General features: G+C 34.1%; 2 protein-coding genes across 2 annotated transcripts; one reads left to right on the forward strand and one right to left on the reverse strand.

Moving 5' to 3' along the window:
- Positions 1 to 2,956: 2,956 nt before the first annotated feature.
- On the reverse strand, positions 2,957 to 6,302 carry LOC120080238. Its single transcript, XM_039034823.1, has 3 exons — positions 5,901 to 6,302; positions 4,527 to 4,550; positions 2,957 to 3,592 (listed from the first exon to the last, which is right to left on the reverse strand). The coding sequence occupies exons 1-3, from the start codon at positions 6,091 to 6,093 to the stop codon at positions 3,291 to 3,293; spliced, it is 519 nt and encodes a 172-aa protein (XP_038890751.1). The 5' UTR covers positions 6,094 to 6,302; the 3' UTR covers positions 2,957 to 3,290.
- A 325-nt stretch (positions 6,303 to 6,627) lies between these two features.
- Positions 6,628 to 24,037, forward strand: LOC120079297. Its single transcript, XM_039033450.1, has 6 exons — positions 6,628 to 6,637; positions 6,765 to 7,131; positions 7,255 to 7,528; positions 7,637 to 7,642; positions 23,480 to 23,764; positions 23,861 to 24,037. The coding sequence occupies exons 1-6, from the start codon at positions 6,628 to 6,630 to the stop codon at positions 24,035 to 24,037; spliced, it is 1,119 nt and encodes a 372-aa protein (XP_038889378.1).
- Positions 24,038 to 27,790: the final 3,753 nt, after the last annotated feature.

A 27,790-nucleotide genomic window follows, 5' to 3' on the forward strand; every position in this document is an offset into this window, starting at 1 on the left:
ATAATTATCTGCATAAATTCATGAATATGCACATCTTATATTTCATAATAAAATTAATCAAAGATAACATAGGCTACTTTGGAAACATATTATTTTGTCATCCAATCTAAAATATAAGACACAATAATATAACAATATTATTGTAAAAAAATAATGGAAAAAAAAATACCAAATAGTCTTGACCAAAATTTACCCAGTAATTGCATACACATGATACAATTAAGACAACATAAATATGTGAATATCACCAAATATCATTAACCAAATTTAAATTTAAATTCACAAACTTATCAATCAAGAACTAAGAACCCTTTCAAGAATTTCACCAAATTATTAATTAAGAAAACTTAGATATGGGGGCAAGAAATTGAATCAGCAATTAATCTAAATAGTTGACAAATTCAATATTATGAAACTATTTAAAAATAAATTCACTGAATTCAATCAATTTTTTTATAACCTTGAAATCCCACCAATTTCCAAAATTATCAATCACAATTGAGTTTAGAAACTCATATTCATCAATTAAATATTAACATAACTTTTCAGTTAAAAAAAAAAAAAAACAGCGACAATATTAACTTTTCCATTATCAATCAAATTTAAAACTAGATTCATAAGTCATCTGTTAAGAATTAAAGAATAAAAAAAAAACTGATAATTAAAATCAAGAACCGCTGGCAAAACTTTAATCGGTAATTGACTGATACCTTCGTCCGATGGCAACTCCAGTCAGTCATTGACCGAAAGTCTTGATAGATGAAACTTGCAGTGGCAAGAGATGCAACTTCTTCAACCGGTCTTTAACCTTTTCCAGTGGATTTCATCACATTGGTAAACTTTTGTCAAGAATGTTCAATTGAACATCCTCAATTTTGACAATAATAGAACTAAGTTTTTTTTTTCTTTTTTAATTTTAGTAAACCACCATTCAATCAAAATAATCAACCCAAAAAAAAAATCCACTTTAATCCACCACAAGTACATAATTCATAATCGGTGATGGGTATGCCAAATACCACCGACAAGAACACGGATTGCAAGATCACAAAATTCATACTCTGGTACCACTTGTCGATGAGATTTACAACGTTGTTATAGTAAGTCGGCCATTTTTTTTTTAATTCTTTAAATTCTTTACAGAAACCAAAATTTAATCAACAATATCAATGGAAAACACATAAAACCAACAATGCAACATAAAATTCATACTCTGATACCACTTATTAGCATAATTACTTTAGATCTATATTGAATAGATAAACCCTAGGATCATTCATGCTAAATTGTCAAGAATAACATACCGAATTCCATTGCAAAATTTGTAAAATTGATGGCAATTATAAGGCGACTATCGTCTTCCTCAACCAAAACTCCGAATGCCCTAGTAAGATCTCTCTAGATGGGATTCAAGAAAGACTTGAGTGCGTATTGTTTTGGTATATTGGGGACCATAGCCCTAAGCTCTCTTTATATACTAGTTCAATTATGGTTCCCATTAAACCTTAATTAACTAGAAATGAGCTTCTATCCATTAAATCTATACTCAATTAGGAATCTAGAGCTCTACCTAATTAGATCACATAATATAGTCTAATCTAATAATCCAATGTGATAAATTATTAACCTACATACATAGCTCATACTTTAATTAAACATATTATTATTTAAATATGTATAACAAACAAAGCTCCAACATGGATTTGCAAATTCTAGTTTCAATTCCTTGGATGAATCGGTAAATGCTCTGTTGAAACAGGTATCATCTAAGCATTTTCCCTTTTCCGTACAGTTAATTCAGTTATTCTCCTAGTCCATATTCTGATTACATAATCAATACTGCCCTCTGATTTGAGATGTATAGCCCTCCATGCAGCTGGTAAACCCCAATAGTTAAAAGTATTTAGATGTAAGACCGAGGGGTGAATAGCATAGCGTTTGGCGCGATATAACGTAACTAGTTAGATTGTATGGATGAGTATATGGTTAGTGAGTCTATAGCTGATCGATTACAGGGAGCTCTCGAATGATCTCCCAACAAGTTGCATCTCATTTTTGTTGCTTATTGAGGGGTTTTTGTATATGTGATGCAGGATCAAGATCAATCTATTCAAATAAAGGACGAATTTGGATTCGACGCTCAATCTCTCGGGTCGTCGTGTATATGAAAACACATGTTGCTGCTCATTCGTAGATTGCAAAAGGGAAATGATTTTATAACCGACTCCCAACACTGTATCTTCATCTTTCTTTGATGAAGTTCTCCTATCATTGGCTGCTTCTCTTTCTGCAACAAGAAGTTTTTCTTGCCTGGTTGGTTTGTTGCTAGACTATTCACAGGATAACTCATTTCTGTTCTTCTATATGTGAAATCCTCTTCCAGTTCCATTTGGATTAATAAAGAGGTTAGATTGATAATTCCCCTCGACTCGATTATCTTGCGCCCCTCGATCATTTGTTGACTTGGTGAATGTTGTACAGTTATGCAGATGGATAGTTGGAATTCATGTAGTTTTATTTCACTGAACCTTGATGAAAATGCAAATTTTAGGTAGTTTTGTTCTTAATGCAAATTGTTCAAATTGAAAAATGGAACAAGGTTGAGAAAACTCTAAGAATTATCATGTTTTTATGAGAACAAGTTAATCTTGAAGTCTCGTGAAAATGAAATTACTTAAATCGGACAAATTTCACCATTGGAACAAATTCAATCTAACTCATAAACACTCTAATTCATTAGAAGAAACCTCAAGGATTATATATATATAGAGAGAGAGAGAGAGAGAGCTGTTACCATGTAGCTTTTCATAGTTGGAAAATGCCGAATATCCATTTTTCTTTAAAGCAGACAGCAAGCAAAAATTCCCAGTATGCAGAAGTGATAACATCATATTTTACTAACATCACTTACCAGGGAATCAACCTGGTGCCAAAACTGAGACAACATTTTCCAATATGAGAATGAGAATAATACGGTCTATTCGAACTCATCGACAGCTCAGAAATGCCTAGCCAACAAGTCACATAGCTACGGTCCAAGAGGAGATAATCGTATATATATATTAGCAAATGCAGAAGAGTGGGATCTATAACATTGTCATGTATGAATTATGATGTAGAATTGACATGTTTCCAGGAAAAGTACAACACAATCAATGGAGGAAAAGAGAGAACAATATGCCTTGACAGATTGATGAACCAAGCACTTTGCTTGCCAGTTTCTACTGATCTCATGGATTGAAGGACCCGACGACTAGTTGAACTAAGAGTTGGCCTTTGAAATTATAGACTTATTCCCCTTCCCAACCCATTTGGCGGGCTCGTCGCTCCCACAATGATGTAAGCTTCCTCTCCTTGATCATCAATGCCTCGGCACGTTCTCGTGCCTCTTCACAAGTTTCAGTTGCAGCAATGCACTTTTCAGCCTCCCTCTGATACTGAGAAGCTGCCCTTTTTGCCTCGAATAAAGTGATGTTCATATGGCGAGTGTGTTCGCCAGAAACTGCTTCTTGAAGCTTCAATTCCTCTGTCAAAAGGTCCACAAATTGTTTTTCCATCTCCTGCTTGAGATCTGGGTCATTACTGCCACAGTCTGTATTGTAAAAATAAGTTAGCATGTGCATAAAAAAAAAGTCAGAGAATAAATAAGCAGATGTTACAATAGATTTGAATAACTAGCTGAAATCGAGTTTGCTAAGAACACAAATATCAAAATAAATTTCAAGCTTGAACAAGATAATTCCAAGAATTCCAGTATGTAGCTAAAAGCCTATGTGATATTTTCTCCTTGAAAAGTTCCCAACTCAAAAAGTGAAGAAAAGCTTATTCTTCTTTTTTTAAAAAAAAAAAAAACCTGAGTATATGGGCCCACTTATATGTACCTCGACTAATCCCATAAGACAACCCACCTGACCTACAAACATGTAAAAAAAAATAAAAAAAATCGTAGGGTATTAAATTTTAGATAAGTAGTCACCCTAGCTTGAACCACCCCTTTCATATTATAAAGGTAGAAGTCGAGGAAAGGGAGTTGAGACTTCTCTAGACTCAACAAAATACTAGAAGAGGGATATTTGGATGTATGATAATTGATGCTCACAGCAACAAGTAGTGTGCACACATTCTTAGCAAGATTGATTCCTGCAATTCTAAACCGGCATATATCGAAGAACATCAAGAACTAGAAGAAAATCGTTGGCAGAATCCCTTTAATAAAGTGCATAAGGCAGAATTTTCTTCATAAGTTCAGATTCATCATAGAATAAAGCAGAACAACAAGAAAACGTTGGATCTAAAACAAATAAATTTAACCTCAATGGTATCATGTCATGGAAATGGATGATGGAAGAAAAATGGAATAAAAGCTGCATATATATTTCTCCATAAAAACAGAAAGCACATAAGTATAGTTCAGTAAACCATAACAAGCATTCCATTACTAGTAAAACAAGTAACAAATCATGATTTTCACATAATGAGGATAGCAAAGTTCATTGCCAAGTTGATTTGGAGGGATGAATTCTAACCTGTGATGGAGAGATTGGCCAGACCTATAAAAGAGTAATCAAGAAAAAAGAGAAGACGTATTAATGAGGAAGCAATAAAGAATCTACTAAGAACACAAATCAAGTCTACAATTACATGGAATCAAATACAGTCCTAAGAGAGGAAAACATAAATTTAATAAAAGAATCTGCATTTGGAAAATAAGGTTTGAGCAATTTATAAGCAAGTCTATATATTAATTTTACATTAACGGTATCAACCCTTGCCCCAATCTTAACACAGAAACTTCACAACGGCACATGCGCTAACACCAATTCGAAGAAACACCAAGGATATTAGCTTTCCCCTGGAGGCTTCGACCCAAGACCCTTAGGGAACTTACCCCATGAAGCCTTTGCTACCAGGACGCAATTTATATTAAAAATAGTTTTTTCTTTTTCCAAAAAAGAAGAATTAGGTTCAGAATAATATTCATTTTAGATGCAATTTCACACGCCCATTGCTAATTTAACAATTGTGGGGCAGGAATAGACAGTAAGCGTGATATATAGAGTTATATAGAATTCTTTTTCTATAAGAAAGAATTCTATGGTTGAGCTTCCATAAACTTCTTTCCCTAGCTAGCAAATTGATACTTCAAGAAGTTAATTATGATAGCAAAATAAAATGAGGACCAAATAAATCCTAAAATCAATGTTTTTAGAAACACAAAGAAAGAACCATTGAAGGTCATGGTGGTATTACCATTTCATTTAATGAGTACAAGTTTTAGCTAATCTATAATTGAAGCCCAACTGAATTTTCTTTGACAACTATCAAGTACAGACAAGGAATTCACAATTGAGAAAATTTACTAAACAGCACAGCGAGCAACATCCAGGGAAACAGAAGCATGAACTCAAAGTGAATTCTAAGAAAGAAGTCCAAGTTCATAATTTCAGATCGACTGCCACTTAAGGTATACTCTAGTTAAGAACCAACAAAAAAAATCAATTCAAGAAGTACAGCATCCAAAAAGAGTAGTAAAATTCTAGCTATCGACGAGTGTTGTTACTCCAAAAGGCACCGGTGAACAAAAACACAAATTCTTGAAAAGTTTCCCAACGAAAGACCCATAATCTAACCTGAGATAGGGCTTAATCTAGCTCCATTAAGCCCAACCAGAAGGTAACCAAAGGACTACAAATCCAAATCTAATATGGGTCAACTTTTCAATAGCCCTTAACAGCAACACATAAGCAAAGAAAGAAACAGCTAAGAATCAAAATCATCAATGGGAACAGATCAAACAACCAAATTCTTCAAATGGGTATCTGTTGATTTCACTAAATTTCACAACTAAGTAAAGAAAAACAGAAATGCAAAGCAACCCAGGAGAGGTTAACGAGTATTACCGGGGGAAATCTTCAAAAGGGATAATGGGGGTGGACAATCGCAGATGCAAGGAGGACAGGAGGCTTTGGAATCGCCCAATTGCAAAGCCTTCTTGAATCTCCAATACAAGGCCGGTCCACAAACAGCCAAAGCAGAAACTACAGCAAAAATCACGAGACAACACCTTAGGCAAGCCCCAGATCGGCGTGACATTTCTCACCCTGATATTCCTTTTGATTCTTGTTTTTTCTTTTTCGTCGTAATTTTCCTCTCCCTCTTTCCGCGTTACTGAGAAAGTGAGGAACTGAGATCTAATTGCAGCAGTGAAAGTAGGAAAGAAACCAATGAAATGAAAGGAAAAAAAAACGAAATAAAAACTTTAGCTAAGAAGATTTCTTCTGGAGGAGTCGGTGCATTGAAAATTTTAATAGGTTGTAATGTAATGTAATAAAACTACATAAAATCTAAAAAGTTTCCATTTTTTTCCTCTACATTCAGTTGAATACATTATAAACTTACTCTATGGCTGCGAGAAAGAGTTAAAAATTAAACTAAGCCAACCCCACCACTTATGTGTTGTATCACTCTTAAAAAAAAAAAAAAAGTGTTGTTTTTCAAAAAAAAAAAAAAAAAAAGTATCAAATTAAAATGACAATTTGACCTAATTCAATAAATAAGGTACCAATTACCATTTTAAAAGTTTGTAGTTGAGTGAGGGCTTGTGTTACTTCGTCTACATTCTCTGTGATGATTAATGGTTCTCTTGAGGGATTTTTTCTTGATAGGAAGGGGTTGAGGCAGGGGAATCCGTTGTCTCCTTTTTTGTTTGTGGTGGTGATGAAGGTCTTGTCCAGGTTGTTGAATAAACCTCCTATGTGGTTTAGGTTTTAATGATCGGTGTGAGCGTGTGGGTCTGACTCATTTGGTTTTTGTAGACGATTTGATGATTTTCTATGCAACTGAGAGAGATTCTTTGGAGTTTATAAGGCAGGTCCTGACAGATTTTGTAGGGCTGTCTAGGTTAGTTGCAAATATTGGGAAGAGTTCTATGTTTGTTGCGGGTGTGGAGTCTGGTGAGGCGAAGGAACTAGCTGCATTTATGGGATTCTCTCTTGGTTCACTGCATGTTAGGTATCTGGGGTTACCTTTATTGGTTGGTCAGTTGAGGGCTATGGATTGTGCACCTTTGATACAGAGGATTACAGCTCGTATTAGAAGCTGGGCGGCGCGGTCCCTCTCTTTTGCTGGGAGGTTGTAGCTTGTTAGGTCTGTTTTACAATCCTTTCAGGCTTTTTGGTGTAGCATTTTCGTGTTACCTGCGTGTGTAACTCATGAGGTTGATCGTCTGTTATGTCGTTATTTATGGATGGGCAGTGCGGTGAGTCGGGGTGGTGCACAGGTGGCGTGGGATGAGGTGTGCTTGCCATTAGGAGAAGGGAGGTTGGGTGTGAAACATGTGGCTTCATGGAACCAGGCTGCTATTATGAAGCTGCTCTGGCTTCTCTTAATTAAATCGGGATCATTATGGGTGGCATGGGTAGAGACGTATGTTTTGTGTGGGTTGTCTTTGTGGGCTATTCGGAGTGAGGTTGGGAGGTCTTGGTGCTTAAGGGCTATCTTGCATTGTAGATATAGATTCAAGCATTTGGTTCGTTTGATGGCCGGCGATGGACGATCTTGTTTTGTTTGGTAGGATCCTTGGCTGCCGGGGGTGCGATTTTGGATTCATATGGGTCTATGGTTGTTTTTGATGCAGGGAATAGTTTGAAGGCGCGGTTGTCGAAGTTCAGGGATGGTGAGGAAGGTTGGAGGTGGCCTATAGAGTCTTAGGAGTTGCTTGAGATCTGGGGTCTTATTTAAGCAGTGGGGCCTAGGGTGAGGGGGGAGGATTATTGAGTTTGGGTGTCGAGTGCTAGTGGTCAGTTTTCTTTTAATAATGCGTAGGAAAGTTTGCGTCCTCGTCGTCCTAGGGTGTCTTGAGTTGGTATTTTGTGGGTGAAGGGTGGTATTTCGCGTCATTCCTTCTGTGTGTGGTTAGCTGTGAGGGACAAGTTGGGTACGCGAGATTGGTTGAGAAGTTGAGGTATGTTATCAAAGGAGGGTGTCTTCTGTGTGAGGGAGGTGTGGAATCGCAGGATCATTTATTTTTTGAGTGTGGGTTTGGGAAAGAGGTGTGGTATGGTGTGTTCTGTCAGTTAGACTTGTCGCATCAGGTTACCGGTTGAGATGTCTAGTTGAGGTGGTTGTGCCGAGTGGGGTCGGATAAGGGAGTGTGTAGTAAGTCGTTTCGTGTATTCTGGTGTGCTTCCATCTACTACATCTAGCAGGAGAATAATTGGCGGCTGCATGGAGGTTGACCGAGGTCGGTGTCTGCTCTGTTTCACCTTATGGTCTCTACAGTTCGTGCTCGAGCTGCTTCTTGGCGGATTGACCATCTTAGTCTTATCTAGTGTGTTTATGGATGTTTTTCTTCTTTTTGAACTTGCCTTTGCTCTTTGTTTTGTTGTTGTCCATAGCTATAGGGTTTTGGTTTCTTTTCTCCGGCTTTCTCCCTGGTGGTTTGGGGGTTTTTGTGTTTATGTTTTGGTTATGTTCTGGTCTTATCTTGTTAGCTTTGTTTTGTTATTGTTGTCCTGTCTTTGCTTGTGCTTTGTTGCTTTGATGCCTTGATCTCGGGCTATGGGATCCCCCTTGTTGTTGTATAATAATATCATCTATTCTAAAAAAAAAGTTGGTAGTTCAATAAATAAGGTATCAATTACCCTTTCAAAAATCGATAATTCAATCTTCCATACATATTTGACATTATATTTTCCTAATTTTAAATTTTGATTAATAAAAAATCAACTTTTGTTGTGAATTTGAGGAACACAACAAGAATAGGATATCAATAAAATATAATATTAAAATAAATATGACATAATAATAAAAGAAATAAATAATCAAATAAATTAACAAAATATAAAATAAGAAATTTCTCTAAATTCTCAACTTTCTCTAATTTGCATGAACTTTGTCCAATGTGTGTCTTTCAAAACCCACAAAATACCACTATTTATAGGCATCTTGGCAAGTAAGAGATGGATTACATGGATACCAATAGTGTGTGATGTTGAGACACATGGACAACACTTTGGGAGATGAGGGCATGACACATGGTCAATGGACACTAAGCATGAGCATCTAATGGACATCTATTATCATAATATTTGTAATACTCCCTCTTAGATGCCCATTATATATATGAAATGTGCCTCGTTAAAACCTTACTAGGAAAAAAAGCAATGGCAAAAAAAATCTTAGTGAAGGGAAAAAAGTACATATTTCATATAATTTACACTTCTAAAAAATATATTTAATCCCCCTCATAGAAACATCATTTAAGATCTTAGAGTCGTCACATTCCAATGTTGTGCACCAATTTTTCAAAGGTTGTGGTGAGTAATGTCTTTGTAAATAAGTCTGCAAGGTTATCTCTCGAACAAATTTGTTGTATAGTGATGTTGTCGATTTCTTCAAGATCATGAGTGTATAAAAGCTTTTGTGAAATATGTTTGTTATATCTCCTTTAATATATCCTTCTTTGATTTGGGATATGCATGTTGTGTTGTCTTCGTATAATATCGTTGGAAGATTTTTACTCGAAGACAAACCACATGTTCCATGAATGTGTTGAGTCATTGATACTAGCTATACACATTCTCGACTAGCCTCATGAATTACAAGAATTTCAGCATAATTTGAGGAAGTAGTCGTTATGGTCTGTTTCACTAACCGCCACGATACAGAAGTTCCTCCATATGTGAACAGATAACATATTTGAGATCTTGCTTTGTATGAATCAAATAAATATCTAGAATCTGTATAATCAACTAGATCAAAATTTGAATAATTTGAATAAAAAAAACTCATGTGAATCGTTCCTCGAAGATAATGAAGTATATGCTTGATTTCGTAACAATGTCTTTTTATTGGAGAAAAACTATATCTTGCTAATAAATTTACTGAAAATGCAATATCTGGTCTTGTATTATTAGCAAGATACATAAGTGCACCAATTACACTAAGATATGGTACTTTAGGACTAAGAAATTCTTCATTATCATTTCGAGGTCGAAATATATATTTTTAAGATCTAGTGAACGAACTTCCAATGGTATGTGCAATGGATGTGCTTTGTTCATATAAAATCTTTGCAAAACTTTTCCTGTAAAAGTTGACTAATGAACAAATATCTCATTTGCTAAATACTCAATTTGCAAGCCAAGGAAATATTTTGTATTCCCAAGATCTTTCATCTCAAATTCTTTCTTAAGATATTCTATTGTCTTTGAAAACTCTTCAAAAGTTCCAATTATATTTAAGTCATCAACATATACAATTATAATAGTAAATCCTAACTGTGATTTCTTTATAAAAACACATGGACAGGTTGGATTGTTTTGATATCTTTCTTTCAACAAATATCAACTCAGGCAATTGTACCACATTCGTTCTGATTGTTTCAATTCATATAGTGTCTATGTAACTTTATTGAATACAATTCCCAGGAATTTGATTTATATGTTACAAGTACCTTAAATCCTTATGGGATTCTCATATAAATATCATTATCAAGAGATCCATGTAAATATGTTTTGACTATATCCATAAGATGCATATCTATACTTTCATACACGACCAGACCAATTAAATATCTTAGTATAATTGCATCCATCACTGGAGAATACGTCTCCTCATAATCAATACCAGGTCTTTGTGAAAAACCTTGTACAACTAGTCTTGCTTTATATTTTATGACCTCATTATTTCCATTTTTTTCCTCACGAATACTCATTTGTATCCTACAGGTTTGACACTATCTGGTGTTCGGACTACTGGTCCAAAAACCAGATGTTTTGAAAGTGAATTCAATTATGTCTCAATTGTTTCTTTCCATTGAAGTTGATCTTTTCTAATCGACATTCTTCAACAAATTTTGGATCAGGATCCTCATTTTCAAATATAACATCAAGAGCAACATTATACGTAAAAATGTTGTCAATAACTACATGAGTTTGATTCCATCTTTTTTCTTGCCATGACATCGTTTATTGAATCGCATTATTATCCTTATGTATTCCAAATTCCTCATTAGTCATGTTATGAATTTCTTCATGGGTTTTATATCCTCAACCAAGTCTTCTTGACTATTAATTATTCTTCTTTTTCGTTTATCTTTGGATCCTGATCTACCACGTTTCTAACATGTTCCAGACTCATTAGTGACAACTTACTGGTATATGTGACTTAGTTACTTTCTTTGCATCTATAAATGCATCTGGTAACTAGTTTGCTATATTTTTCAAATAAATTATCTTCTGAACTTCAAGTTCACATTCGTCTGTATGGGGATCTAAATGAGACAATAACGATACATTCTATGTAATTTCTTTTTCCAACTTCTTAATTTCTCTCCCTAATGTTGGAAAATTTGTCTCACTAAAATGACAATCAACAAATCATGAGTAAATACATCACCCGTTAGGGGTTCAAGATATTTGATAATTGATGGAGAATGATATCCAATATATATTCCTAACCTCCTTTGAGGACCCATCTTAGTACGTTGTGGTGGAGTAATTGGAACATATACTGCACATCCAAAAATTCTCAGATGGAAAATATTTGGCTCATGGCCATAAGCTAATTGTAATGGCAAGTACTTATGTAAGATACTGGTCTAATGCGTACAAGTGATGTTGCATGCAAAATACCATATTCTCATAGAGATGTAGGAAGCTTAACTCTCATAAGCAATGGTCTAGCAATTAACTGCAAATATTTTATGAATGATTCTGCTAAATCATTTTGTGTATGAACATGAGCTATAGGATGTTCAACACTTATCCTAATTGACATACAATAATTACCAAAAGCTTGGGATGTAAATTCACTATCAAGATGAATGGTCTTAATTGTATAATAAAAAATTATGCTCTTAACTTAATTATTTGAGCAAGTAATCTTGCAAATGCAAGATTTCGACTTGATAATAAGCAAACATGTGACCATATGTTGGATACGTCTATTAATACCATAAAATTTTTAAATGGTCCACTTGGTAGGTTAATAGGTCCACATATATCACTATGAATTCGTTCTAAAAATGCAGGTGATTCAATCCTCACTTTGACTAATAATGGTTTAATGATTAATTTGCCTTGAGAGCAAGTATCACATGATATTTCATTAGATTGACGAATCTTCTAGCTCTTCAATGAATGTTCATTTGAACTCTCAATCATTCTTCTCATCATTATAGACCCTAAGTGACCTAATTTGTCATGCCAAATTGTAAATATGTCTGGATTTATGAACTTCAGGTTCATTGTTGCATATGTTTCAATTACTCGTATATGAGTAAAATATAATTCAGAAGATAAAGTAGACAACTTTTCTAGTATACGTTTTTCATATGAGACAGTAGATATGATATAAAGGTACTCCATATTATTCTTTCTATCGGTCTTAATATGATAAGCATTACAATGTATATCTTTAAAACTAAGTAGATTTCTCTTTCATTGACTAAAGAATAATGCACTGTCAACTGTAAATTTTGTTCCTCTAGGCAAAATAATATTTGTTTTTCCAAACCCTTCAATTAGGTTTGCAGAACCTGATATTGTATTGACTTTTGCTTCTAACATTGTCAATTTGGAAAAATATTTTCTACTTGTAAGTATTGTATGTATAGTTACACTGTCTGCCAGACATAGATCTTCTTTACTCATTGTTGAGTCACATAATATATAAAAATATCTAGGTTTCTTCATTAAAAGAAAATAATTTGGCAAAGGTTAACATCTATTAAGAGAGAAAAAATATGGAGATGAATAAGAAAAATAACATTAAGTCTACATATTTTCAAAGTCAAAAGAAATACTTGATATTGAAGGAACCGTAAAGTTTCGTAGCGGAAGCGAGATCGTTCCCAATTTTCAATATCTCACAGAAACATAAAATTATAGAGAACATTATGCATTATCACATAAAATTGCAGCACACATAAGAAGAGAGAATAAGGTTAAGGTTTCAAGAAGACTTACCCTTGATAAGAACCGTTCTTCAAGAATTTCCTTTTCTTCGGTCCAAACTAAACACAAACCAAGACACACGTATAGAAACAAATCTCAAAGATGACACTACCAAAAGATAGCCTCATATATTCTCTATAGGGGTTGAGAATTAGCAGGAGGTATGGGCACTTTTGTATTTTGGTAAAAGGGAGAGAGATTTGAGAGAGGAGTTTCTCAGGGATGATCTACTGTAAAAAATACAGGAAAAAAAAACCCTTTTTCTATATTCTCTATAACTTATCTTGAAGAAGATGATGATCTCCCGTTGAAACCATCCACATTAAGATCAAGAGAGAATTAAGGGGAGGAAAAATTAAAATTAAATTAAATTTTGATTTTGATTTAAATAAAAATATTGTATATATATAATAACTAATTTATATATATTTAACCTATAATTTTTATATTGTATCAAATATAATATAACCTATAGGTTTTTATTCTCTCATCAATGCATGATATTTAATATAAATCACATTTATATTAAATTTAGTTATATGAATCTCATCCATTTAATTAATATTTGAATCATATTCCAATTTAATTCCTCTCTAAATAAACTTTATAATATAATGTATCAAATACATTATATTAATTATATCATATATAATTAATTTAAATAGATTATATCACATATAATTAATTTAAATAAATTATATCACATATAATTAATTTCCTCAATTAATTTGAATAATTCAAATTAATCCAAAATTAATTCTCAATCATCCCTATTGAGCTATAAAGCGGATCTTACCTATAGATTTAAGTTCCAATGGTACTTGATAATTAATTAAACTCCTTTAATTAAATTATTCAACATCCATTAACTGCCTGTCACTCCACTAAAGACTGACAGGTACACTCTTCGCACTACAGATATATTTCTGTGTCTATTGGATATAACCAGTCAACAATGCGATGACTCTTCACAAATTGCTCGTAAGTACAGTTGAGTCAAAATTACCGTTTTACCCCTGTAGTTATATTTAACTCCTTAAGTATCACTGACCCCTCTAATGAACAATAAGTCATAGTCCAACTATGATCAAACCCCTCTCAGGCCAAGAGAGGGTGTGGTGCCACATTGTTTAAGCCATAGAATCATCCCTTAAATGAGTAATTTATCTACTTACCCCGACATTAGGGAAGGAGTCAATTCTGTCTTGTGTAGTTGTGTTCCTAGCTCCCAATCAGATGAATCCCCAAAATGGTAGGCTTATTGAGTCGGCGATCTGGCCACTCTCACCCATACAATTCAAAGTATCGCCTTTATAGGCAGGAATTCACAACTCACTCAAGATTCAGGTCATGTCACCTATGGTCATCCTGGTGAAATGTGATTCTCTATTATTAACGGTGTTATATAATGAGACTAGTCATTTTGTGATCTAGTCTTATACAAACCCTTTGTATAGAGCACCCCGCTCATATGTCTTTACATAAATGATCAGGATCAGATCATTTGTAGCACTTTACAATAATTGTAACATCTACGAAACGGGTCGTATTCGTAGTGTCACAAGGATAAAATACCCAGTCTTATCCATCTACTACAAACCATTTAAGTTATCACTAAAACATGATCCACTTGTATGTCTCTACATATATGTTTAAGGTACAGAAGATAACCTCAAATGTTAGGTTATTGGTATTATGGGTTAATTCTACTAAACGTCAAATAAGATATCTCATATTTTATTAAATAAATAAATCATTTATACATTACAATTACAAATTATAGAACCCACGAGATTTAGGACATCGACCTCAACAATCTCCCACTTGTCCTAAAGCTAGTGGGGTGTACATTGTAAAAGTTACACTAATATAAGAGACAACAGTAAACTAGGGCATAATACACGCCCAATACAATATCTTCCACTTGCCCTAGACTATATTTGGCTTGTTTCATAGACCCACACTCTGTAGGTGACCCTCAAACACCTTAGTCGTGAGGGCCATTGTAAATGGATCATCAACGTTGTGCTCCGAAGCTATCTGCGTGACGATCACGTCCCCTCAATGCACAATCTCTCGGATGAGATGATACTTCCGCTCTATGTGCTTCCCGTGCTTGTGACTCCTAGGCTCTTGGGAATTAGCCATAGCACCACTATTATCACAATAAAGGGTGATAGACTTAGACATTTCTAGAACCACTTCTAGATCAGTAAAGAATTTCATGAGCCACACAGCTTCCTTAGTAGTTTCACAAGCCACTATGTATTCAGCCTCCATAGTGAAATCAACAATTCGCCCCTGCTTGGTACTCTTCCAGACTATTGTCCATCCATTAAGAGTGGACACTAATCTTGATATGGATTTCCTAGAATCCTTATCAGTCTGGAAATCAGAGTTTGTGTATCCTATAAGGATAAAATCCTTAGAACCATATACGAGCTTGTAATCCCTCATTCTCTATAGATACTTGAAGATGTGCTTAACGGCGGTCTAATGATCAAATCCTAGATTAGATTGATATTTACTGACTATCCTCACTACATAGCAGATGTTAGGTCTAGTACATAACATCGCCTACATCAGGCTACCAACAGCCAATGCATAGAAGATCCATCTCATTTCCTCAACTTCTAGAGGTATCTTAGGACACTATTCCTTAGACAATATAACTCCATGCCTAAAAGAGAGTAAACCCCTCTTTAAGTTCTGCATCGAAAACTTGACAAGCATCTTGTTAATATACGATGCCTGGGACAATGCAGCATTTTGTTCTTTCAATCTCTAAAGATCTGAATGCCCAGAACAAACTGCGCCTTTCCTAAATCTTTCATTTGGAATTAGGTCGCTAATCAATTTTTTTATTTTAGTCAGCATACCTACATCATTCCTAATGAGTAGGATATCGTCTACATACAGTACTAGAAAAACTACTAAACTATTGATGATTCTCTTATATACACTAGGCTCGTCAACATTTTGATCAAAGCCATAAGATTTGGTCACAGTATCAAATCTTATATTCCAAGATCAAGAAGCTTGCTTCAATCTATAAATGGACTGATTAAGCTTGTAAACCTTTTGCTTCAATCTATTTGTCAACATTTTGATCAAATCCTCGAGTTGTTCCATATAAATGTTCTCCTCAAGATTGCCATTCATAAAAGCACTCTTAATGTCCATTTGCCAAATCTCATAGTCATAATATGAGGCAATGGACAGGAGTATCCGAATAGATTTCAACAAGGCTACATGTGAGAAAGTCTCTTCATAGTTGACTCTCTTAACTTGGGTATAACCCTTTGTCACAAGTTTATCTTTGAAGGTTTACACCTTCCCATCAACACCCCGTTTTCTCTTGTAGGTCCACTTTCAACCTATAGGTTTAACCCCATCAGGTCGATCTACAAGATTTCAAACAAAATTGAAGTACATAGACTCTATTTCGAGATCCATAGCTTTGATATACTCATCTTTGTCAACATCCGTCATTGCCTTCTTGTAAGATAATAGATCCTCAACATCTCTGTCAACTACAATAGCTAGGATTTCTGTTAAATCCATATGACAAACAGGCAGGTTCACAACTCTCTCACTGCATCGAGGCTCCCTCAACACTTGAGGTGGATTTGACCTACTAGATGATCCAACTTCAACAACTCTTGTTGAGGTGTTAGCGGGAACCGGTCCCAATTTTTAATTTTACACAAAACAGAAATTTACAGAACCAAAAAATGCATTATTTCAATTAATTTACAGCATGCTGGGAGAAAGGAAAAGTAATTAAGGTTTAGAAATCACTTAACCTTGAAGAACGCACAACATTCATGAAATCCCCTCTCCAATAATGATCAACCATGAACAATGAAATTCACAAACAATAAAACCAAGGGGCACCACCACAAGAATTACCTCTGTATTCTCTGTAGGATCTGAGAATTACAGGAGGTATAGGCTCTGTGATTTTGGAATAGAGAGATAGATGGAAAGGAGAAGAGAGAGTGTCTAGGATTTTCTTGAGATCTCAAAAACAGAGACTACCTCTATCACAAGTCTTCTGTGAAGAAGATTATCACCAGTCCAACTACCTCAATCATTATGTGGGATTAAGAGAGAATTAAGGGGAATGAAGTTATTTCCCTTCAATTAATTTTAAAATTAAAATTAAAACTAAAATTAAAATTAAAACTAAAATTAATTAATTTTAACTTAAATAAATATTATATATATATATATATATAACGATATGTTATATCATATATAACACATAACATGTAGTTTAATATTGTATCAAATACAATATATTCTATAGTTTTAATTCTCTCATTAATGCATGGTATTTAATATAAATTTCATTTATACTAAATTTAATTATATGAATTCAATGCACATAATTAATATTTGAATAATATTGTATCAAGTACAACAAATGAATTGGGCCTTGAACTACTCGAATCGGATCGCCCAACACTTGAACCAAACCCGAATTGCTCAAACCAACTGAATTGGATGAACCAAAAGCTAGAAAAGCAATGAACCGTGCATGAACCAAAAAAAGAATTTGTCTCACAGCATTGTAACGTTGTGACCTAGCATTGTAATGCTACAGAAATTTTCGTCTGCCCACTCTTTGTAGCTTTGCAACGCTACTATACAGTAGCCACTGTATAGTTACGATCTCCTTCGAATTTCCTCCGTTTTTAGCCTTATTTTTCCCAGAATTTCACCTGAAAATCACAAACAACTCAAAGACTTTAAATTATGGACTCTAACGCATAATTTATGCACAAAACACGAACGCTTACAAAGAAATTTTTAGAAGTAAAGCGATAAATCTAAAGGTCCTATCTCGAAAACATCCAATAATCGTAAACATTCAGCAACACTTTCATCATATGAATAGAATTTTTACAAAATGCAAAATCCCACCAATTCTATGAAATTAATTATGGAAAAGTAAAATTTGGGACCAAAAACCACGCTCTGATACCAAACGAAGAAACCTGTAAAAGTCTTGAGTGGAAACGTGAAGATCACCCCAATTTTGTTTTCCCACGATACTAATTTACAATAACCAGAATATGCATAAATTAAATTTACAACATACTAATAAAAATTAAAGAAAAAGAAAAATTAGGGCTTGAGAAACCCTTGCCTTTGAAGAACGAATTTCTTCACATATTTTCTTTCCTCCAAAACTGGTCACGTAGTGCCACGAACACGAAACTTTAATGGCCACAAACACGAAAAGAACCTCCTGTATTCTCTATTGGGATAAGAATCACTACAAAATTTGTGGGCTCTTAGATATTTGGAAGAGAGGGAGAGATTGAGAGGAGAAGAATTTACTGGGAAGTCTATTTCTCAGAGAGTACACCTTTTATTTTCAGAGCTCTATTTTTCTTCCAAAAAATGGTGAAGAAGTAGATCTCACAACCACCACACTCACACACGTAGGGAGTTGAGATAGATTAAAGGAGGGAAGTTATTTCCCTCCCTGAATTTCAAAAAATTAAAATTAATAATTAATTAATTAATAAATTTTAATACATATATATATATATGTTATAACATATATAAAATATAATCTATGGTTTAATATTGTATCACATACAATATAACCTATAGTTTTAATTCTCTCATCGATGGTATTTAATATAAATCTCATTTATATTAAATTCAATAATATGAATCTAATTCACATAATTAATATTTGAATCATATTCAAATATTTATTTCCTCTCAAATAAACTTTATATTATAATGTATCAAATATATTATATTAATTATATCATATATAATTAAATTAAATTAATTATATCACATATAACTAATTCCCTCAATTAGTTTGAACAATTTAAATTAATCCTAAATTGATTCTTATTAAATCTCTATTAAGCTATAGAGAGGATCTCATGGACCTGTAGCTTGAAGCTCATTTGATACTTGAATAATTAATTAAACTCCTTTAATTAAATTATTCAACATCCATTAGTTGTCGGGCACTCCACCAAAGACCGACAACTACACTCTTCGCACTACAGATATATTTCTGTGTCCATTGGATATAACCAGTCAACGGTGTGATGACCCTTCACAAATTGTTCGTAAGTACAACTAGACCAAAATGACCATTTTACCCCTATAGTTACGTCTAACTCATTAAATACACTAATCCCTCTAATTAACAATAAATCATATCCAAATATGACCAAATCTCTCTCGAATTAAGAGAGGATGTAGTGTCACATTGTTCAAGCCCTAGAATCAGCCCTTAAAGGAGTAATTTATCTACTTACCCCAACATTGTGGAATGAGTGAATTTCATCTTGTATAGTTGTGTTCTCGGCTCCCCAGTTAGACAAATCCCCAAAATGGTAGGATTATTAATTCAGCGATCTGGCCACTCTCACCCATACAAATCAAAGAACCGCCCTCATAGGCAGCAATTCACAACTCACTCATGATTCAAGTCATATCACCTATGGTCATCTTGGTGAAATGTAAGTCTCTATTATGAACGACATTATATAATGAAACTAGTTATCTCATGGTACAATCTTATACAAACTCCTTTGTATAGAACACCCTCGTTCACATGTCTCCACATTAATGATTAGAATCAAATAATTTGTAGCACTTTACAACAATTGCAACATCTACAAAACAGGTTGTACTCATAGTGTCACCAGGATAAGGTATCTAGCCTTATCCATCTACTACAAACTAGTTATATTATCACTTAAACATGATCCACCTATATGTTTTTACATATATATTTAAGCTACAGATGATAACCATGAATGTTAGTTTATTGGTTTGTGGGTTTAATGCTACTAAATATCAAATAAAACATCTCATATTTTATTAAATAAATAAAATATTTGTGCAATACAATTACAAACTACAGGACTCTATGAGAGTTAAAGCATCAACCCCAACAATTTTGTCCTTCTGGGCAGCAGCTAGTAGGTTAGCTTTCCCCTTTCCACCTTTCTTCTTCTTCCACTTTTTGGTGCTAGAAGAAGAAGGTACAGACTTAGTTCTAAAGAACGATCCTCTGTAGAACTTCTTAGAGGACAAGGCAACATTTGCCTCTCCTTTTTGTTCCTTGGATTTCATCAAGGATTCGAAAGTATGTAGCTTGTTGAGCAAGGTGGTCAAGTTATAGTCAATCATGTTCATAACAACATTGCTACAAAACTGCAGTAAACTTTCAAGTTGAGATTTCAGGATGAAGCGAATTTGACTGGCCTCATCAATGACAGACTCATTCATCTCCGCCATGTTAAAGTGGACCATCATGTTGAGAACGTGTTCTCTAACAGATACCAATTCTTACATACGAGCATTGAAGATGTTTTTCAGAACGCCATGCCTGATTTGTGTGGACGGTTATCCTAACATTCCCCGCAGGGACTCCATGATCTTACAGGCAATGATCATGGGCTCATGCTTCTTGGCCAAGACTTTAGAATGGTTTGCTAAGATATATGCTTGGATCTTCTCATTTTCCCATATCTAACGATCATATGCCTCCCAAACGTTTCAAGGAGCATTTTGAGTAGAAACGAGAGGATAATCCTCCATTAGGATAAATCCCAGGTCATCAATGAATAATATTGAGTTGATTGTGTTTTTCCATGTAGCGTAATTTTCGCCAGTAAGTTTATCAGTGAGAAGTAAATATAGTGTCGTGGAAGTCATTATATAATTTGCTGAAACATACAATTTATTTTGAGTCTCATAACTCAATCTAAAGCACCAAGAGAATAGTAGGGAATTCTTTGTGGTGGTTCACGAGCAGGAATCAATGGGATTGCAACTGAAGATTTTGAATCAAAGGTGCATCAAAGGTTAGTGTTGAAACCTTGTTTTTAGTTGATGAGCATGCTTAGTTTAAAATCAAAATTAATGAATTAGAATGCTTAATGATCCTATTTTACTTCTGTTGCTTGCTTCTTCAATCCAACAACTTGTGTCAGAGCATCATTTAAGCATTCAATTCGGTTTAATTTTGGCTTAGCGGGTGTTGTTTTATAAGTTGTATGAAAATGATGAACTGATATAGTTTCTCTGAGTTTTGGCATTGTTTTGGTTTTGGCATTGTTTTGTTTTCAAGTATGTTGTAATTCTTGTAATTAGCATTTGTTTGATGAGCCTTAATGTGTGTTTAAGTGTCTATAATTTATATGGAGTCATTAGAATTGCAATTAGGTTGCAATTGAAGAAAGAAGTGAAGAAGGTCGAGCAACAGGAACCAGATTTTTAGAATCTGTTCAAAACTCGATGCTCGATGCTCCAAAACTTGATGCTTGATGCTCAAAAACTCGATGCACGACGCTTTACTCGATGACCAACTCGATGATATTTTGTGAAATACTCAATGTACAATGCCATACTCGATGGTACTCGATGCTTATACTAGATGGTATTTCGTGAAATACTCGATGAATGATACCATACTCGATGGTACTCAATGCTTATACTCGCTGGTATTTAATGAAATACTTGGTGCTTGAAGGCATACTTGATACTTGATGGGATACTCGATGCTTGATGGTACTCGATGGTTTTTTGCCCGATTCAGCACAGTTTTGAGCATTGGAGGTCCGGTTCAAGGCAATCTGAGCAATCCATAACTGTTATGAAGCCCTTTTTTTCTAGTTTTTGTAATAATTAGGTCTTTGCTTGCTTGATAATGCCAAAACAAAAACCATATTAGTTTATGTTTAGTTATTTACGCATGTGATGTATGTTATAATTAAATAAATCTTGTATGTGCATATAGTATGCCATGTAGACTTAAAATCCCACCATAAGAAGCATGTTACATGCATTGAAAGTATGTTATAAAATGTTATAATATATAGTATGCATGTATAGGGTTTCAAATGTTTTAATATAAATGTTATATTAAATATTGAATGCCTTTGATGTATTTTATGGATGTTTAGCATGTCTAAAATTTTGTAAGTTGTTATAAAATTGGGTTAGACATTTAAAATCCATAACAAAGATAAGTTGCATGCTCACGTAGGTTAATCACCTGTTTTAATAATTAAAATAAGTTAACATCTTGTAAAATATGGTTATAAATTCAACCGGTATATAATCCTGTCTAAGGCTAGGGGTATTTAAGTTGATGGTCTATGAAACACCTCTTACCTGGGGATTATGGCCAAATAATTGAGCGTTGCTAACCGGTTTTCATGATCAATACATGAGAAGTGTGAGGTTTTAAAACTGGTTTATCATCTAAACATCGTAGGTTAAATCCAAATATAAACGTTATACTTGGATAAAAACCTAGATTTAGGTTGTTTAATTAGCCGAAACAAACTTGAGTAAAATTATACCCAAATAAATGTTAGGACACTTTAATGAGAGTTTAATAGCATATATGATATGTTATTAGAACACTTCAGTGGGAATTTAGAATACTTTAGTGAGAGATCAATAACATATACGATATGTCATTTTTAGCTCTCACATCCCTAAGAGTTCACAATCTCTATCCATGTTTCGCTTCGTGTCACCTTGGAATGACCTCCATTCGAAAAGTGGGTACATGAATCGAAATTATTGTGAATAAGGGAAGTTATTCACAGCAAAATCAAAAGTGATATATTGATTTTCATTCTCACACCCTAAGAATTTCACACCGTGAGATTTATGCGACGCTTCGTGTCACCCTGGGAGTGACCTCCATTCGGAAAGTATTTGCATAAGTCAATATCAAGGTGAATGAGGGGAAGTTTTTCAAATTAAAATCAAATATACGATATATTGATTTCAATTCTCACGTTCCTAGAAAATTCACACCGTGAGATTCATATGACGCTTTGTGTCACCCTAGGTGTGATCTCCATTCGGAAAGTGTTTGTATGGGTCAATATCAAAGTGAATGGAGGAAGTAGTTTGTAGTAAGTGGGTGAAGGATATGTGTCAACGTATCCTACGGTTTCTTCTGTTTGTTTGGACCGTGAGATTCCTATGTTGCGCCTACTTGTCGTCTTTAAATTGGCCTTGCTAGTTGTTTTAACAACAACTATTCCCTCAGAGGGTTATAACATAGGATTCAAAACAACTCTTCAGAAATGGATAGGATTTCTTAGGTCGTTCTTTCCAATTCGGTAGTATCGTTAGGACCGACTTCTGAGGTTTGAAAACAGAGGGTTACACTTATGAAATTACTGAAGTATTAGTAATTTCTTACAAAAACGATAGCTAAATGACTATCAAAATATGACTTATTCTGGAGATAGTATTTAGTCAAGAATGTCTTGATATAGTATCATTGCAAAAATAATGAGAATTTGGGTACATTATTACTTTGTTAAAACCTAATTTGATTAAAAAGCAATTCACTAATAAAATTTGTTTATATTTTCAAAATGGCGAGTTATTTAGTACAATTATTGGCATCTGATAAACTTACTAGGGATAACTATGCCACGTGGTAAACAAATCTAAATACTATACTGGTGATAGATGACCTACGGTTCGTTTTAACATAGGAGTGTCCTCCCGTTCCTGGCTCAAAAGAAAACCGAATTGTTCGAGATGCATACGACAAATGGATTAGGGCTAACGAGAAAGTCTATGCCTATATTCTTGCCAGCATATCTGATGTATTGGCTAAGAAACATGAGAGCATAAGTACTGCCATGCAGATCATGGAGTCTCTGCGTGGGATGTTTGGACAACTGTCCTTCTCCTTGAGACTTGATGCTATCAAATACGTTTACAACTGTCGTATGAAAGAATGGGCCTCTGTTAGAGAACACATTCTGGACATGATGGTCCATTTCAACATAGCATAAGTAAACGATGTTGTCATTGATGAGAAGAGTTAAGTTGGTTTTATTCTTAAATCTCTTCTGAAGAGTTTCTTGCAGTTCTGCACGAACGCACTCATGAATCAAATAGAATATAACTTGACTACACTTTTCAACGGGCTACAGGCTTACCAGACCATGATGAGGGCTAAGGGATTGGAACCAGAAGTAAATGTTACTACTGCTGAGAAAAGAAGATCGTCCTCTAAGAAGCCTGATATTGCTTCTTCTTCATAAAATAAAAATATTCCAGTATAGAAGAACAAAGGGAAAGGAAAAAAAAAAAACTACTGGTAGAAAAGGCAAGGTTAATGTTGCAGATAAAAAAAAAATGTTTCCACTGCAGTGAAGAAGGGCATTAGAAGAGAAACTGCCCACAATACCTTGCGGAAAAAAGAGCAGAGAAAGAAAAACAAGGAAACTAATTCCTGAGGATTGCTTGCTATGAGATAGTACTCCAGATTGTGATTATAGAAGCATATCTCAAAGTGACCAGTGGGAGATGTTGTAGATGCTGTCAGAAGATAACCTTGTCTACCTTTTGTTATTATAATGAAAGTTATTTTATCTTGTTGTAAAGAACAAAGTGTATAAACGTTTTGTTATAAATGAAATGTTCATTAGCAAAAGTTATGTTTGTTCTATTTTAAAGCAATTTCTGTTAGAATCAACCTAGTTAAAAAGCTATTTGCAAATATTTAGATATTTAAAAATGGCTAGCAAACACAAAGGAAAATAGTTATTTAACCTAAATAATAAGTTTAGAACACTTGAAAGGTTCAAAGTGTATAAAACTTGTCAGGTAAAATAAAATACAGAATACCTCGATTGGATCAAAGTAAGGAATATAGAAAGTTTGAGATTTCTAGGGCTATTATGATATAACATAAAATCAAGTGAAAAACTTTCTACTCTTAGTTGCCTTAATTGTTTTTAAAAATGTTCCATAAAAGCAAATATACGTCAATAAATAGTTATTGATCAAAACTGATAGTGTAACAAAAGTTGTTTGAGCAGATGAGACTCATCTTACTCAAAGAGTTGAGAGTACCTCGATGTAGTGGGAGGAATGTATGACTTCCTAGCCATTATTGAGAAACAAGAGTTGCGAAAATAAGATGCATTCCCTATATAGTTTAATAAGAAGTTTGTTGTATACTAACGTGTTTTTAGTGATTCTCTCAGTTAAAGTGTTTGAGAATCTCTTAGTAAGACTAGGACTACAAGGTATATAACCTAAGGTAAGTGGGAGAAAAACCCATGGGTATATGATACCTAAAGGCAAACCATGGGTATGTGATGCCCTAGTTTATTGTATTTCTCCGTAAAACTCAAAAACTCAGTATTATACATTCATAAACATATGTTTCCATTGGGGTTTTAGTCCAAGTGGAAGTTTGTTGGGTTTTATGTCCTAAAACTCGTGGTTTATAAATAATAAACTTATTTCTGAAAATTCAATAAGTTGTTATTGAGTATGTGAATTGCTTATTTCATTTTAAAAAGAAATCCAATAAACCAAAAGATCCATGACTATTAGTTTGCTAGTTTATTGGGTGCCTTATTCTGGTAACACTATTGGATGCGGCCCACTCTGTATTTGTTACAAAGAGTTGTAAAGTGCTATAAACGAAGTGAACCTAATTCGTACATGTCATGACATGAGGAGTGGGGGCATCATGTGCAATGAGTTTGCACAAGATCAAACCACGAAATAAGCCACTCTTACTTTATAACGTTGTTTATTGTTTAAGCCTGACTATTTCACAACGACAAACTTGGTAACTTAACCTGAATTCTTAGCTAACTATGAACTCCTGTTTATTCAGGATTATCCTTAAATTTGCATAGGTGAGGGTTGGCTCAACAGTGCTAGCTCAATAAGCCTCCAATTTCAGGGGTAAGACCGAGTAGATAGTTAGGGATGTAGGGTGCGAGATGGAACTTATGGGGATGTAGGGTGCGAGATGGAATTCACTCCTACCCGCTTTCAGGGATAGTTGAGAGGTTGTTCTCTTAAGTGTTGATTTGGGTCTTGAACAAGGGGCCCCACCCTCTCATTGGCCTGAGAGGGACTCGGTTTGTTGATTAGATCACAAATCAATTGTACATTAGAGAAGCAGTGGAACATGAGAAACAAGAGGTAATCTTGGGGGTAAAACAGCCTTTTGACCCAGTCATTATTACGAACAACCTGGAAGGGTTAACTTACTAACCATGGTTATATCGAGTGGACACAAAATATCTACAGTGGGGGGAGTGCAACTACGAGCTCTAGTGGAGTGACCTAGTAGTTAACAAATGGGGGTTAATTCGGTGTAAAGAGTTTAGCCAATTAATCTCAGATCGTTGGATACCATGATTTGTAGGTCCACCAGGTCCCCCTACTAGCTCACAAACGGATTAGCCTTAAAATAGCGTGATAAGTTAATTTGAAATGTTCAAATTAGAATTAAGGGAATTAGTAATTATATGCAATATAATTACATGGTTAAAATTGGAATTAAACGGAATTGTAGAATCGATTAATATTTAAAAATGTTTTAAATATTAAATTCATGAATAGTGATTCATGGTAATGGAATTGGTGACAAATTAATTTAAATATTTGATATTTAAATTAATTAGAAAAATTAATTAAATTATTTAATTAATAGTTAATTATTAATTTTATTAGAAAATTTAATTTTGAATTAATTTTTTTTTAATTAATATAATTTCAGTTTTAAAATATAAATTAAAGACTGAAATTAAGTTTTATTTTGAAAAAGCATTTCAAATTAAAAAGAAAAAGAAGAAAATTGGAAATGGAAAAGTTGGGATTTTCTCACTTCTTCTCCAATTAACTTAGTCAATAATCCATTATACTTCAGCTTAATTAATTCAAGTTGGAGTTGTGATTTATGCAAGGCTATTAGTTGCATAATAATCATGCAATAAATACTGAAGAGTCTAAGTGGAATTCTTCATGCAATTGTTGCTAAAACTCTGAAATTCTGTATGTTCTTCAAGCTGCTGAAAACCAATACTATTTTCTCCAAATTCTCTTAAATTCAAGTTTATTTTGAGTCCCACAACTCAATGTAAGGCACCAAGAGAATAATAGGGGAAGTCCTTGTGGTGGTTCATGAGCAGAAATCAAGGAGATTGCAGCTGAAGATCTTGAATCAAAGGTGCTTCAAAGGTTATGTTGAAACTTTGTTTTTAGTTGGTGAGCATACTTAGTTTAAAGCCAAAATTAATGAATTAGAATGCTTAATGATTCTGTTTTACTTCCACTGCTTACTTTCTCAATCCAACAGAGTAAAAAGTTATGCAAATGTCATTCGTAGGGGGACACAAGAAAAGGTGCCTCGAGACTACAAACTAATAAGAGAGACCGAGGGATGTGTTGGCACACGTCTCGCTCCCATTTACTATAAATGCTCTCTCCATTCACCTTAGTATTAACCTATACAAACACCACCCATAGGAGGACACAAGAAAAGGTGCCTCGAGGTCGAGTATCTCACGGTGTGAACTTTGAGGAAGAAACGTGAAAAAAAAATTGATGTATCATATACCTCATTTTACTCCCAGTTAGTATTTTACCCAGGGTTATTTATCTTAGAAAAATATGACTACTTATTTTTACAAAGTGTTTATTATGACTACTTATTTTTACAAAGTGTTTATTTAAATTTGCCCAAAAGTAACATTTACTTTGGATCTTTGATTAATGTTTATAAAACACTTTAATAAACATTAATCAAGGATTGCATGCTTGTACCAAATCTATCTAATTTACCTTACCATGTCAATTCTCAGGTAGGGGTGTTTCGTTTTCATCAATTTAAATACCTCAGCTTAGACAGAACTAACCTTAGACAAAAGGTCCCTTATAGATACGTTTGCTACAAATTTAATCTTTTGATTAAAACCAATTTAATTCTATTGAACTAATTAAAAGATTAAACTTATTTCTAATCTCATTAGAAATGTGATCTTAGG

Source organism: Benincasa hispida, chromosome 6 (genome assembly GCF_009727055.1).
Source record: "Benincasa hispida cultivar B227 chromosome 6, ASM972705v1, whole genome shotgun sequence".
Taxonomy (NCBI): domain Eukaryota; kingdom Viridiplantae; phylum Streptophyta; class Magnoliopsida; order Cucurbitales; family Cucurbitaceae; genus Benincasa; species Benincasa hispida.